The sequence below is a fragment of the Terrapene carolina genome, unplaced genomic scaffold (assembly GCF_002925995.2).
Source record: "Terrapene carolina triunguis isolate 2854851 unplaced genomic scaffold, T_m_triunguis-2.0 Scaffold33392, whole genome shotgun sequence".
NCBI lineage: Eukaryota > Metazoa > Chordata > Testudines > Emydidae > Terrapene > Terrapene triunguis.
Window position 1 is genome coordinate 2,876,372 of NW_020697743.1, and position 16,504 is coordinate 2,892,875.

Below are 16,504 nucleotides of genomic sequence, written 5' to 3' on the forward strand. Positions count from 1 at the left end.
AAAAAAAAAAAAAAAAAAAAAAAAAAGGACATTGAAATATTCTTACTTCAAATGATTCATAGTTTTAAAGCATTCGTAGCTTCCATCCCATTAGGATGAAAATACTGCCCCTTCATTTCATCAGACTATGCCAGCAATACCCACTGGACATTTTATTGCCCAATATTAGCTACCAGCGAACAGCGTAGGGTTTACAACAAGGAATCAATGACTAAACTGGCCATGAATCATTTTAAAGGGGCCTTTCACTATACCAGCTGACACTCCATCACAGATGCAGTATGCTCTTTTCCCTCCTCTCTACTCCTGCCAGGGCGTGAGTCAGAAACCACCCTTCCAGCTGAGTAAAACTGGACAACACCCTTAGCCAGGAAGTACTGCTCCTAAACAAGCAACTAATGGAAGTCTGAATGCTTCAAGTAATTAGTCTAACCCATGGTAGTTAAAGGTGTGGTGGAATTTACAGACAATTAGAGATTGCAAATATTGACTTGCTTAACCTTGAAAAGAGAAGAGTTAGAGGGAATTTATGAGAAGTATGGTAGATTATGAAGGGGACGGTAAAAACTGATCACCTTGCTCCTTTTCAGAACGGCCCATAAATATGAAAAACAAGTCAGTTAATAGCAGGTAAATTGCTGTCTTGCTAGATAAGTTTTAGCTGTTCTCCATGTAGTAAAACTGCACTTTTCCAGTTCAAGATCTATGTATTCATTTGGAAGAATTCACTCCATTCCTAAAACAAGCCACATCACGCACAAACAAAAGTAGATTTTACCTTTACAAAGCTCGGTGAGCAGAAGAAACTCGCCCTGCCCAGTATCAGATTCTTCTTTTCCTATTGATGCAGCAGAGCAGAACTGGACAATATTAGGATGACCTGAAAGCTTTTTCTGGGGATTTGTTCAAGGAAAAACTAAGCATGTCAGAGATTTTCTTCGGACTATCAAGCACAATCAGCTCACATACACGTCTAATTGGATGTGTTTAACATACACAACAGAAGAACCTAACCAGTATCTCATCTGAACAGAATGAGAACTACAGGCAAAGTCACCAAGAGTAAAAAACTCAATACCTGTTAACAAGGCTCTGGAAGATGCAGATTCTGATCTAGATACAGCTTGGTCTCTCTTGACAATGAATGCAATGCAACAATAGAGGTATTTGTAAAAGACTTCTCCAGCAACTAGACTTAATCATGGATATCTGCTGACATTCTGGCTGTGTGACCAAGGCAGGCCACTGTGCCCTCCACACAGGTCTATACATTAGCCTGGGGTGCCCTTTCTTTTATGGTTTTCCTTCAACTAAGTAGAAAAAGGTCTCTCAAAAATCAGAGCCAAGAAGCTTCATTATAAGCAAGATTAATAAAAAGGAAAATCAAAAACTTTATACTATAAAAGGCTTTTTAAAATTTCACTTTCAATTAAAAAGAGGATCAAGGCTCCTCATTCTGGTGGAGGGAGGAAGAGAGAGAAGTAAACCTAAGTGACCTTAGTCACTGGCTGAGGAGCTTACAATGTATCTGGTTATGTGTTTATATCAAAATTAGAACAGTGGGACCCTGGTCTAAAATTGGGGTCCACTGGTGTATTGAGCCATGAATGCATGAAACCAAGCTGCTTAAAAAAGGGTATTGGCCAAGGGTTGTGAGTAGTGTTCTGACTCTCGGGCTTACAAAGCGTGCCCCTCTTGTGAACTCAAATGTAAAAAGTATGCGAAAGTTCATAAAATGTTACAATAACCATGAAAAATTGGTCAAAGTTGCTTACAAAGTTGAATGTTGTAACAAGTGCATGAGAACCAGACAAAGAAACTGGATTAGTCTAAACCAGAAAGGTCATGCTGATCTAATAAAAGGAGTGTTAAAAATAAGGCGGGTAAAAAAAAAAAAAAAAAAAGTGGAACCAGAAGATAACAGATCAAAATTGGTGTGCCAGATATTAGGCCTAATCAGTGAACAAAATAATGAGGGGGATGAACTATGCTGCCCACTTTTTCCCCTTTTGGGGTTTCTTAAAAAGAGACGTGTGAGGTAGGGGAAAGATCAGTTCAGTTCGGCTCTCCCTCTTATCTCCTGTCCCACCTTGTATCCTCCGACCTGCCAGCACCGCAACTCCTCTAAGGGACTTTATTCCAGAAGAGAAGGCCGGCTGGCCTCGCTCTTGTTTAAGGAACTTGGTTTTCACCTATGAGTGCTGAAAGTCATCGCATCATCATGATAACCAGTCATCAGTCCACCAGCGGGGAGAGCTAATTACCAGCACCACAAAGGCATGTAAGATCCTGTATTATATTCCCTTCTCTTGTGTTATCTTCTGCCCCACGGTTTCTTTCTTCCTAGCCTCTCTCACTCCTGACTTTTCATCGAACCCTGAAATTAACAGTTCTGCAGTCATCCAAGCCTGCCTTGTCTAAGGAGAAAGGATCCAACCAGATGACAGCCCTGACCACATTGTAACTAACCAGGGTCAAAGCAGCAGGCATCTCGATCGACTAGCCAGCCAAAGCGTCCACTCGTAACTAACCAGCGATCCAGTGTTCCAAAAATATCAACAAATGCCATATTTTACCCATCTTTTCTATCCCATCTCTTCTCCACCTTTAGTCTGCCTGCTTGTTAAGAACAGGATAAGTAGATGCCCTTCACATCAGGACAGAGTAAAATTAACCTTCGCCTTTTCATCAAAGAAAGGCTGTTCTGAAAATAAGAGGCTGATAGTTTGACACCAAAAAGAGAGAGACTTTGATAAGGTCTAACTAAGTCTGTTTTGCATAATCACTCAACCACAGTTTCAAAATAAACACTTCATTTAATTTTTTGTTCTTTCTTGTGTTTAACCAATAAACTTTCAAATGAATTAAATGAATGCTTTGAGGTGTTTCCCACATCAAGTAAAACCAGGGGCTCTATTTAAAAACAACCCCAAACCTATCTATCACAGTTTAATATTGGACAGGGAGTGAGTTTATAAAACCTGTAACTCTTCAGGCCTTTGAGACCAATATCCATACAACAATAGGGAAAAAAGAAGAGTTGTTAACTCAACAAGGGGAGTAGAAAGTTTAAACAAATCTTTATCCAACTGGGAAATGACAAATTTTCTGAATTTCCCCTCCAAAATTATGACAGACCAAACCACTATCTCACATTCCATGCATAACATTACAGCTGTTTACTTTAGTATTTTGGAAACATCCTTTGACTTCACAAATTATGGCTTGGCAATTAGTGACCTCTAGCCTATGATTGGTCACTGAAGGAAGGAGTAAATAGCAGGTGCAATCATTTATTTAAAAGGAAGTTTGATACCCACAACTCTTTATGATGTACAGTTACTTTGGCATCAGTTTTCCAGAGTTCAATTTTATGGATGACACTAAAATATTAGCTAAACATTTGAATAGACGACAAAAAAAGGAGCTGAATAACTCAAGGGACTGATGTGACTGAAAACCTTTTATCCTGGTACAGACCAACGAGTTACAAGCCCAGGTTTCAAAGAATTTCTTCACTGGAGAAATACTTTAGAAATATTTTCAGTGTCAATATGGATCGTGAAGACCAGAAGCTTTCTAAGTCTTCAGGATGTTCATTTCTTTATTCTAAATATTGAATTTTGACCTAAAAAGGATACCATAAAACAAACTTCTTGAATGATAGCTCTGTTCTTCTCCTCTTCATTAGACAATAACCTCTGTATCAGAAAAAAGAATATTGAAAAAGGGTATACCATTTTGAAGTATTATAAACTTATAAAAACACATACATGGGAAAAATCAGAGCTAACAAAATCGTCAACTCTCAAGATAAGGGAGAAAGAATCAAAGCTGGCTTGATCCCGCTTGGACATGTCACCGCAACAATTACCAGGTTTCTAGTCACCTGTCCTTCTGTTCATCTACATCAGTGGTTTTCAACCTTTCCAGACTCCTTTCAGGAGTCTGATGCTCAAGCCCCACCACCCAGGTATGACGCATGTAACTTAGCTTCACGGGTTCCCCCAGGCAATTATCCTGCTTGCCACCTTCTAACACCGACCCTGCACTTGCAACCCCCCTAAATCCATCCCGTGGCCCCTCTGGGGCTCACGACCCCATAGGTTGAGAACTACTGATCTAGATGAGTTGATGTACCCCCTGAAAGACCTCTGCGTACCCCTGGTTGAGAACCACTGATCTATATCCTCTCTCTCTCTCTCTCTGGGAGCGCAGCCTCTAGAATCATGCTTGCACTACTGCACATAGCAGTTAGTTCTGGAAGTTAGTTCTACAGCAGTCTTCTGGACTTCTGGGATGTTTTGCTACAGCAAAGAAACTTGTGCAGCAGATTCAAGGGAATTTTTAATGGAATTAAATATGACCATCACTACCATTCTTCCTGGTTTTATTGATGTGGATATTAAATATAGTGTCCCCCACACTTCCAATTTGCTACTGATTTATGCATTAATAAATGTAATTCCATTCTGGTGGCAGAGGGAGGAGAGAAAGACTGGAGATTTGGGTAGCTGTAACTTTTGGCACCTACAGAGTGGTTGTGGTTTTCTGACAACAGTGCCTCTCTCTCTTCTCTTAGGTGAAAGAGAGAGATGGACTGGGAGAGATAACTTGGGTGTTCTTGCCACTCACTTGATGGTCCAGTTCCCCCTTCTGAAATGCATTTTCCTGAGGATTACCCCTAGAGAAAGTTCATTCCCGCTGAGAGGTTGGAGTCATGTAGTCTCATGGTGAAAGAGGTTTCATGCTGTTGTCTGCTAAACAGTAGTGTAGACCAGCCCTTAAGTCAATCTAACTTACGTCACTCAGGGGTGTGAAAAAGACACCCCCGTGAGCGATGCAAGTTACCACGACCTAAGCACTGTCCAGACCAGCACTATGTCGGAGGGAGATGCTCACCTGCTGAGATCACCTCCGCAAGAGGCGGAAGCTGAGTAATTATGCCGACGGAAGAGCGCTCTCCCGTCGGCATAGAGCGTCTTCACCAGACGTGCTGCAGCTGCGCTGATGTGGCGCTTCTAGTGTAGACCTGCCCTCGGATGAAGATCTGTTTATTCCTGCCCCTCTTCCTTGCCAAAGAATGGCCACTTGGTAGGTGATGGCCCATCGACTTTGAGGACACCTGGCTAGACGTCTTTGTTTGCTTGTTTGTCTTTGAGAAATTGGTTTACCCACTCCCCAGACATGTCTGATAAACACACTTCAGTCATGATTTCAGCTTATATTCATGTACAGTACTAGTATCCCGCAGACTATCGGACCACCAATATACGTATGCCCATATCAATGGACCAGCTCAGTGAATGGCGGGACTTTCCGTTCTTCCCTAGGCCAGACAAAGATACATCCTCTGAGATACATCTTTATACACCAATACAAACAAGTTAGTACTGCCCCTCTGACATGCCTAATTATCACCCATCACCTTGTACATGTTGGTTTTGACAAAGTTAAGTATTTTCTGTGTCCGTTTACACAGTAGAGGAATGTGCGTATGTGAATCATCTGGACTGGTACAGTAAGCAATGGAGAAAATCCTTCAGCTCTGACTTTAGTTTTGTATGTACACACGTACTACAGTGACCATCATGCTAATGCACTGAGTCAAAAGACATTTCAATCTTTAAAGTGATTTAAACACACATTACCTTTAAAGCGTAATCTTTGCCACTTCCAAGATCTTGAGCTTCATATACAAAAGCAAACCCACCTATGAGATTAAGAAAAGTAAATTATACATTTCATTAATGTCTCTACCAGGTAAATTGATTATTTAGCTTTATTTTAACAACTATAAATAGAAACATTTCAGTTAATATTAGAAGTGTCTCTAAATACAGTGAGTGTATTCGATTATTTTTCAATTCCTAATCAGCATCATTAAGAATACCATAAATGTATTGGAAAGTTGGAATGGACTTCTGCTAAGATTCAGAGAGATGGATTAGGGCTGACTCATTAGCCCTCTACAATTGCCCCTTGTGTTAGCAGGTCCCTCCCATATGGCAAAAATATGGGTGGGCCTGCAGCCATACTACAGAGGTCAAAGAAAAAGCATCCTTGACATGCCATCCATTCTGGTCAGGGTTTTTTTTTGGTGGTTCAATTATGGCCTGGACACAAAAAGAACGTCTCCCAAAATTCAAAGAGCTAAGGTGTTGCAGTCTGTGGGACAGAACTCCCCAAAGAAAGTACCCAAGAAGTGAAGTGGCTAATGACGTTCACTGAAGTGAACCTTAAAATGATTTCACCACCTACAAATGTGTGTATCTTCTTATGAAAACGTTTTTGCTCTTTACTACTGTAATTAATGGCCTAACACAATAGCTCTCTCTCAGGATGCTAGCCAATCCCTAATCCTCACTCCTTTTTTGGAGGGCTCCATGCCTGGACACCCATTTAAGTTGCCTTGTATATGCTCGGGAGTAGTTCCCACATCCCATGCTTTTTATCTGTTGTTTTTCTCATTTTCTTTAGTCTCTTATTTGCAGGTTCTACTTTCTGTTTTTCTTTCTTCACCCTTTTTTCTTCATTGCTCTGCTCCCCTACTTTGTCAAGCACACACGTTCACAGCTGCTCCCACTGTTCACTTCCCCAATTCTCAGTAATAGCAGGTCCCCCACTGCTTTGCTCTCCGATCTCTGCTGGCCTCTTTGGGTATTATGCTAACCTTGCGCGGTCTCCAAGCCCTACCACAAACAGGGCAGGGAAATGGCAGCTTTTGGAGCTCAGAGCCTCCCTTTATTACACCACTGCTTCGGGCAGCACTGCTTACACCACCATGCTCCACCTGGCAAGTCTGATTTCACTAGGGGAGGGCATGCCACACAAACTCTCAACCATCAATCCACTGCACTTTAAGTTTTAACTGGTTTTGTTCAAATTTTTCTGTCTTCACCTAGCAAATCATTCATGGGTCAAGTTTACCTCCGACAGGGAGAAAAGACAATATCTGGGTCTTGACACCTTCCACTAAGCCTCTTGCCACTTGCAGAAGGGCTTGCAGAAGTAACAGTAGCCCCTTTAGGAGACAGAAGTGAAGGGAATGCATTTGGACTCCATATCCAAAGAGATACTGAGACCGAAAAGAAGCCCAAACTGGGGAGGTTCTCTGTAGGTTTTGTTATACACACCACAGCTTGAGGAAAAGGACACACTGGCTGATTTTTCCATCAAGATATTCTGTCCGTTTACATATTTGCTACTTTTCACACATCTCACTTGATTAAGGGCTTGTCTACAAGTGCAGTGCTGCAGCGGCACCAATACAGCAGCACCGGGCAGCATGTCTGGCGCAGACGCCCTACGCCAGCAGGAGCCAGCTCCCCGTCGGCATAATAAAACCACCTCTGAGCGCGGCAGACACAACGTCGGCGGGAGAGCGTCTCCTGCCGACACAGCGCTGTGCACACCGGCGCTTGTGTTGGCATAACTCAAGGGGGTGGTTTAGTCACTCTTTAGCGACAGAAGTTATGTCAACATAAGCTCTAGTGTAGACACAGCCCCAATTTAGGCCTTCAAGCCCAGATTTCAACACTGCAAAGGCTAAATTGAATCAGTGTTCAAGGTTATTCTGACTAATTCACCTCATGACTGGGTGCTTATTTTCCACTGCTTCCATCTGGCTTCAAAGGGAATCTCAGTGATATTTCAAGTACATGGGAGAGATAAATTGCTTATTTGGGTTTTCTTAGCTACATTTTGTTATCATTTATATACAAAACTCCAAATATCATAAAGTGGAGTCATTTTCAAAACATAGATGGACTTTCTAGCATCAGTTTACTGTTAAAAGCATTATGGGGTTTTAAAGTAGCAAAACATTTATGTCCTTTCATGAACTAAGTGGGGTGGTTTGTTACCAAGCTGCCATTTGTTATTGGCGATAAACAGTTTTCACTCTCAACTTCTTTTCACAATGCCTACTTGGTAACTAGTTAAGAAACTGGTTCAGGGCTCTGAACACAAAACAAAGCCACCTACTTAATGGGAAGTGACACAGGAGTAAGTCATGGGCCAGTCTATTTTCCTTATTTATTAGCTACTTATCATTTAATACAATGTTCAGCTGTCTGTATACACCAATAGCAAACTATTTGTACGGTTCTAATCCATTTTGGAAGTGATTTCAATTTCTTTCATCTGTGGATATGCATGACAGCCAAAACTACAAATCAATGCTTTATTTGGCTGCAGTTTTTCTTCTACTGTTGAAGCATTTGCCCTGTAAGATTATAGTAAACCGAGGAAGAGGGGATAACAAAATGAGATGGTGGTGGGAAACTAATCATACCTCTAACGGGATCTTATCCTAGTCCCACTAAACAATGATATTCTCAGAGTTTTATATCAGAGAAGAGAAGGAAGAGAACTCCGATGTCATAAGCCTGTAATGTTTCATAACTCAGCAACAAGAAAAGAAGGCTAGAGCAGGTCTAAGGAAGAGAGCAGTGCAGGAGAGACAAGAAGGAGTTGACCTGCTATCCCCTTTGACTAAGGGACCAAGATGCCAATATCTCCAGCCCAGCCACCTTACACATGCTGGAACAACCGCTCTGTGCATGAGGAACACTGCCCAGGTAAGGCAAGAGGATGAATGCATACATTTGCTTCATGAGCAATCCAAACAGCTACAGTAGCAGGCTTTTCAGAGAGCTGGTACTCGGAACCCTTTTGTAGGATTATGTGCAATCACTACATTCCCATCCAGTAACAGCTAACCAGCACGAGACTCCCACAGAGGATCCACTCATCTTGTTTTTCCAATAGTGCCAACAACAGAAACAGCGTGAAATTACAAGCACTCCTGGACTCTCCCTCTGCTGTTGGTATCCTTAGGGAACTACTATATACAGGGGAAGCAAAGGCAAAATCCTGGGGGCTCGAGGTTGAAGGAAAGGAACGAGATGAGCAGAGGGGCTAGGGAAAAAGTCAGACAGAGCGAGAGAGCGAAACACTGGAGGGGACAGACAGACTAGTAGGGCACAGAAGAGAGCTCAGCTGAGAATATAAAAGAAGGGTGACAGACATAAGTGTTACCAGTAAAGCAGCTTATTCATACCCCACGATGTGCACTTGGACTGGGTCTTTCACGGGATATAGATTCCAAGTTAGAAAGTAAATCACAAGCCTGCAGCACAGCACATCAGGAATACTCCACTTCCTCTACATGCCAAAGGGGAAAGGGGGGCAAGCAGAACCCAAAGGAAGTGACAAGTTTGTTCTCTGCAGGTTCTCCTGTTTACCCATTTCTGCCTCACTTTCTAACTTCAGGTTCTGTACCCTCTGAACAGAGCCCACAGTGTTTGCAGAGTGCCCCACAAGTAGGGCTCAGAGGCACTATAGTGATAAAAAACAAACCACCACCACCAGTAACTTAAATCCTTAATAAGCCCCCACAATTCTGGAAAGAGCCCTGTTCCCACCATCAAGTGCAGAGGAGATGAAGTATCAACTGGGGCCAGTTAGTCTCTTCCTGCATGGGTAATGGAACAAAACATGAGAAATTACAGCATGCCCAATGCTTCTGCTAATCAGTGGGTGAGACACAGTTGGTGCCATCTGGCAAAGGGTTCACTGTTCTGTAACTACTCCTCTTAACAGGCCTGACAAGTAGAGCCCTGTAAATCTGCGGATATCCGCTTTATATCTACGGATAGGATGCGGACACAAATTTTGTATCCGCGCAGGGTTCTACTGACAAGCTCACTACACCTAGCACCATTTCATAGTATTTATCCATAAAGAACATTGGGGAGGTCCCTAATATAAGCTCATGTCATACTCATGCTCACAATCACTGCGTGATGTGCGTACGGATGAAATTTAAGGAGGCGTGCATATGTACTGAAAAGATGTTTGAAGTGTGTCCAAGGCAGAGCTGACCAGCAAGCCTTGGCCAGACAAAGGATGTTGATTCATCTGTCCCTGTTGACCGTGTAGATTAAGCAGTGTAAGCCAACGCAATGGGAGCCCCATTTACATACAGCATCAACAGGAAAGGAGCACACAGGAAAAAACAAGCCATGAAGGTTAGCCTGGCTGTGTGCAAAGGCAATGAACTCGGGGTGGTGGGGGGGGGAAGAGGTACAGAAGGGGTATTTTTTGTGTTGTATGTAACCATTTCTGTTTCCATTATCCTTACTCACTACCTCTTAAATCTTATGTGGTAGAGTACCTCAATCACCTTGCTGGCCTCAGCATTTCTCTCTCGGGGGAGGGGGGCTGAAGTAATCAGTCTGACGCCGGAGGGTTTTATTTTTCCTTATTTACATGGTGGGCCTCAGACAAGGCCCAAGTTCTCTTAAGCAAAAGAAAAGAAACCCCAAACTCACAGTGCAAACAGAAATATTTTTTCCTGCCCTCTCTCCACGGTGTTACCCTACTATGCTGGCTTCTAGGTGCCAGTCCTTCCCCAGGCAGCTGTTAACTGAGTTTCTTTCCCTGTAGGGAGGGCAGACAACCTTCCCCTCAGGGGAAGCCTTTCCTTCCTGCTGCTGCCACTACCCCTGCTGCAGCTTGTCTCCCACCTCTCCCTCAGCAGTAGATGACTTTTAAAAGATCACTGGCAGCCGGTAACTGGCCTCAGGTGTCTTTAGTTTGAGGTAACCTTTTTCCAGCTCACAGGGGAACAGGCCTTCACCATTCTAGAGCGGATAGATCTGCTCTCCACCACTTCCTTATAGCTGTCAGAACGGACTTTGTCACACGTAGCTTTTGATAATAAATGTATGACTGTTTTCACTATAACTGTATCTCAGTGCTGCGGTGTTATAAAGGGCCTGATCCGGAGCTGTAACATTCAAGCTATATGTACACTGCTCCTTTAGGGACATCAAATCTGGTAATTTCGGTAGTTAGGGGCTGGACGCTGCAGGGAACACTCCCGGGGGTTGGTGCGTGCCTATCACTAGCCTGCACAGAGAGGCTTGCGGAGGCCTGGAAGGCTGTGCTTGTGTTGCAAGGTTTCATGGTGCTGGTATACAGCAGGCAGAGACAATAATGCCTCATGCTGGGGGGGGAAGAGATGAGGTGCCTCACAACTCTGGGTACCCCTGGGGAGCTCACAGTAGGGACTAGTGTTATACAGCTATGACAGTACTGGTGAACCATGTAGTAGCCATGCAGGAGAATAAATTCATTCTGTCCTTGAAGCGAAGCCCATTACCGCTTGCAGACAAATCTACATTTCTGGTCCAGTTTAGTGATGTGAAGCCAGGGCAGCAGAGCCTGCCCAAAAATGCGGGGGGGAGACAGGGCCCTCCACCCCTCATCTTCCCCCCAAGGCCCCGGCCAAGCTGGAAGCCGGAGCAGGCTGGGAGCCATGGCCCCTCCACCTGCCCAGCGTGGGGGGTCAAGAGCAGCCCCCAGCCTGTGTCCCTCCCCAGGGAGGGTGGAGGGTCCACGGTGCCCCACAGCTGCCCGGGCTCCAGATGCCGGCCTGGCGGGGAGGGACAGGGGCAGAATCCCTGCTGAAAAGTGGGAAGGCCATGGTCCCCTGACTCCCCCTATTCCGGAGCCCCTGACGTGAAGTACTATTTTTGGTAACAGTTATATTTTAAAATTGCTCCAAATTATTATTAACCTTTGAAACCTGCCATGTTTGGAGAGGTGGGGACATCATCTACACTAGCTGAGTGAGCCCATATATGAACAATTAGAACTACGTTATTGCACCTGTTTGCCCTTGAAACACACTTAGAGACACAGCATGAAGAGATGCTCTTCAGAATGAAGACTTATGTTCTTCAGTCAGCACATGAACCGACTCCCAGCACATTTAAAAAAAAAAAAACAAGTTTGCGGATGATACCAAACTGGGAGGGATTGCAACTGCTTTGGAGGACAGGGTCATAATTCAAAATGATCTGGACAAATTGGAGAAATGGTCTGAGGTAAGCAGGATGAAGTTTAACAAAGACAAATGCAAAGTGCTCCACTTAGGAAGGAACAATCAGTTTCACACATACAGAATGGGAAGAGACTGTCTAGGAAGGAGTACGGCAGAAAGGGATCTAGGGGTTATAGTGGACCACAAGCTAAATATGAGTCAACAGTGTGATGCTGTTGCAAAAAAAGCAAACGTGATTCTGGGATGTATTAACAGGTGTGTTGTGAGCAAGACACGAGAAGTCATTCTTCCGCTCTACTCTGCGCTGGTTAGGCCTCAACTGGAGTATTGTGTCCAGTTCTGGGCACCGCATTTCAAGAAAGATGTGGAGAAATTGGAGAGGGTCCAGAGAAGAGCAACAAGAATGATTAAAGGTCTTGAGAACATGACCTATGAAGGAAGGCTGAAAGAATTGGGTTTGTTTAGTGTTGAAAAGAGAAGACTGAGAGGGGACATGATAGCAGTTTTCAGGCATCTAAAAGGGGGTCATAAGGAGGAAGGAGAAAACTTGTTCATCTTAGCCTCTAAGGATAGAACAAGAAGCAATGGGCTTAAACTGCAGCAAGGGAGGTTTAGGTTGGACACTAGGAAAAAGTTCCTAACTGTCAGGGTGGTTAAACACTGGAATAAATTGCCTAGGGAGGTTGTGGAATCTCCATCTCTGGAGATATTTAAGAGTAGGTTAGATAAATGTCTATCAGGAATGGTCTAGACAGTATTTGGTCCTGCCATGAGGGCAGGGGACTGGACTTGATGACCTCTCGAGGTCCCTTCCAGTCCTAGAATCTATGAATCTATGAGGAAGCTAGCCCTGCCAAGACTGAAGTAGCAAGGAGTTGGAGGAATAAGCTTGACCATTTCAGCTGATCATGATTACCAGAAAATGTGTGATGGGAGAGATAAGACTTCACAAACTGAGCCATTATATAGGACAGAAAACAGACTTCAATTACTCGATGCATATCAGTGAGGTTTTTTTTTTTAAAACATTGGTCATATCCCAATTGCACAGAAGGAAGTTTACCTTTCATTTTGCCAATAATCCTATAATACTTGCTCAAAATTAATTAAGATAGCAAATTAACAATTTGCATTCTTTAAAAAAAGCACTGTGTTGTTAAAGGAACATCAGGCTCTTTCTACCAGAAAAGCGTAATATCAGCTAGCACTCCCGATATCACTGCAAGGTCATTAATATTGCCAACCTCTTAGAAGCATGTGTCTGAAACTACAGCTGAGAAAGCAACAAGCTGCTTCAAGGAACTGGAAGGGGTTAGAACCAAACATATTTTATGAGCCCATCTGTGCAGAACTGCTGTGACTCTGCTGCTATTAATGCAGAAGTCTAACACTGCAGGTATACTCTTCACAGGTGTGTCTGCTTTGTGTTACGTTGTCAAATAAAATAAAGCCAGATCATGCTAAACTCCATCCACAGTCACATAATGAGTTAACAGTGAATAAAGTAGCTAGAAGTCAGAGATGACCTGAGTACGCAACCAATCAGCTTGATGCTACTAGAAAACAGACTCAGACTCATAGAATTTTGTAGTTTCACCGTAATGACTGGGGGACCCCCACTTGTCACGGTTGCAGGACACTTCACCTTTGACCCCTCTCTGGTCTCGGAGTATATCCTCTCAGGTATCAGGCCCTGTACCTTCACTTATCTCAGGGGAGAATCTCGGCATTCTCCCGTTCTTGGGCCAGGCCCAACTGAGTTCAGTGCTTCCCTTTGGGAGTTATCAGTGGTTAATACAGGGGATCAGGCAGTTTTTTTCAAACCAAACAAAGTTTAATATAAGGGACAAAGCATTTTAACACAATAAATGGTCTATAAACCAGTCATGATTATCTTACCATAGCCCTAGGTAGGCCTATTTTACCCCAAACCCCAACCTCCAGAATATGGGGGTCAGTCTGCTCCCTAACAGTGTCTGCCTCAGTCTCCCCTGTCTGTCAGGGACTCCCTTTTTAAAACTAACCAAAGGCTTTAATTCTCTCCTGTATCTGCTGAACCTGGTTACACCAGGTCCAATGGCTCAGCTCCCTACCCAAATGTACACTCTGCATGCCTCTTATCCCTTTAAGAGATTACCATGAGATGTGACTAGCAGGATCCAACACCCCCTGGACCCCCCATCCAACACCATTATGACAAACCTGCTAGTGAATTAGCATAATATAGGCATATAGTAAACACCACAATACCTGGTCAAGATACAATATTTGTAAGTTACAGGTCAGCCCCATGTCCTTTACACCACTGGAAAGAAACTAATTTTGCAAATTGTTCAGTATTTGCTAAAAAGCATAAAGCAAGAGTAAAGCATCAGAGGAGAACAATTTAGACTAGGTATACAAGCAGTCATTTTGAATAAGTTGGAACTTGCTTGAAAATCATGAGTTATAAATATGAATAGAACTTGAACCTTAGAAGTTAAGTTCCATTTACTTTGATCAAGGCATGCATATTTAAATTTTTTTTGGAAATTAAGGTGTAGAAGTATGGCAAGAATTACTTTCAAACACAAAGTCTTTCTTTGAATGACAAGCTTTAAATTAAGTACATTTTTGGAGGTTTCCCCTGAAAAGCAATGGTTTAGAACAAGGGCAAAGAGGTTTTGCAAAAACCAAAATTTCAAGTTATCTAAGCGTTGCAGAACACTGGGCACTGTATTTTACCATCTCTGACTTTACAATTTTAATTTAGCATTTCTTATGGAACTTATATATGTTCTGTTCTTTATCATAAAATGGTAATCCACTGCAGTGAGATTCCAGGTTACTATTATAGCTTGATGGAGAAGCGTAGATACCAGTGGGAGTTTTGACTGCATTTTGAAGTGCTGTAGGTGACTGGAGCTGTGTATTAGCAAGGTTCTTAAGCAGTGGGTCTTACATTTTTGTACTGTGGACCACTTGAGAGCTGTTCCTACGGAACAACTCCCCTCTCTACATCCCAATACCCCACTTTAATTGAAGCAAATACTGTGAAGGCCCCTTCTCTGAAGCAACCCACTAGACCTAAATTATGCATTAAGGGTTCACAATTTATGCAGCAGTATTACAATATTAGTGTCAGGGGAAAGATAATTATTAAAATGGTGTTGAGAGTACATGAGTAAATTAGGGGCTAACATCTTTACAAGAATATTGTAAGTATAAAAAACCTCAAGCATTAGAAACAGAAAACTCAGAGTTGGAAATTGAACTTCAAAGAAACCCAAACTTCAAACACTGTAGAAAAGTCAAGTTGCCACAGCATGGCTGGTGACATCTTCAGTTTGGAAGCATCACTACCACCAGTCTGGTACAACGACTGCACCACGGCCATCATTTTGTCTTATCTTCAAATGTATTTTCATAAAGAGTTTAAAAATCTGCTGCAGCTGTGGATTAAGCTTACATTGAGAAACTATGTACTTATACAGACATGTACAGTACCAATTGTAAGTATATTTTCACACCACAGTAAGCTTTTCTCTTTTCAATTCAGAAGCATGATTTAGTTATCTGGGACTAGAAGGTTTCTTTATACTAGTTCTCTATTCAACAATATTCTATAACTGGTACTACATGAAGTCCCACTAAAGAATGGAGAAAGATGCCATTTATCTCATCAGCAGTTTTGAACAGTGGATCTCTCTATAAACAGTGTATGGCTGTAGCAGCCACTAAAGTTTTAAACATCATTAAAAGGGAGGAAGCATTTGGGGGACGGGGTGTCATGGACTAAATGAAACTTACAGATGGAAAGACTGTCTCTCAATGTATTTTACTTCTTGTCTGGAAATTTACTGGTAAAAAACTATGCAATTTAGCACCTGGAAGCAAAGAGGCAACAACATATCAGTAGCTGGAGAACCACTAGGTTATGGGTTGAGTTTAGTTGGAAGGAGGAAATAGGAGCTCTGATACGACAGGCTTACGTTTTGTGGACAGCTTTCTCCCCACTGAATAAATGATGAACGAGGATGAATTAAGATGGGGAGGTCAATATCTGTGAGAGTAAGTCCATGAGAGCGAGGGGTCCATGGACAGGCTTTCATTTTATACCCACTGTCCCAGACTCATAGCAGGTGGAAGACTGAAGCTAGTCTCCGTGTGTGGGCACGCATGCAAAGAAGAGTTTAGTAAGGAAAGACTTGGTGGCTTATATTTTGGGGATTCAGCCCACAGGGTCTGAAAGAGACAATGAGTTCGAGTTTGCCCATTTCTCTAGCCTTGCTAGGTGAGGGGCTGCGGCCGTATTGGTAATCTTCTTTATGGATCCCACCTGCACACGAAGGAAGAGGTCTATCTGGGAGGAGAGTACCACTAAGGCAGCACTAACTAAAGCACAAATGGTTCAGCGTCTACCCTAGCTGTGCTTTCTCACTTTTTGAACAATTGTGATACCGTCACATATCCACACTGTTCTGAACCACTGCCACAGCAGCAATTCCCATCCACCACCACCCTGCAGTGTAGTGTAGGACAATGCTCTGGACTCATTTCAGTGCTGTCCACAGTGTACAAGCTTTCCCTTGCTTCATCCCAAGTAATACTGATGCCCCTTCTGCATCTCATACAGCTGCATGTCCTCTGCTTCCCCACTTCCCAGCCACT

General features: G+C 43.0%; 1 protein-coding gene across 1 annotated transcript in view; it reads right to left on the minus strand.

Annotated features, from left to right (window-relative positions):
- Positions 1-13,584, minus strand: part of LOC113409452 (cyclin-G-associated kinase-like) — a 95,199-nt gene extending 81,615 nt beyond the window's left edge. Inside the window, exons 1-4 of the mRNA XM_026663374.1 lie at positions 13,554-13,584; positions 5,652-5,713; positions 3,642-3,701; positions 779-893 (exon numbers count right to left, since the gene is read on the minus strand). Of these exons, the coding sequence (XP_026519159.1) occupies positions 779-893; positions 3,642-3,701; positions 5,652-5,713; positions 13,554-13,584 (268 nt within the window). The remainder of the gene's footprint in view (positions 1-778; positions 894-3,641; positions 3,702-5,651; positions 5,714-13,553) is intronic.
- Between the last annotated feature and the right edge of the window lie 2,920 nt (positions 13,585-16,504).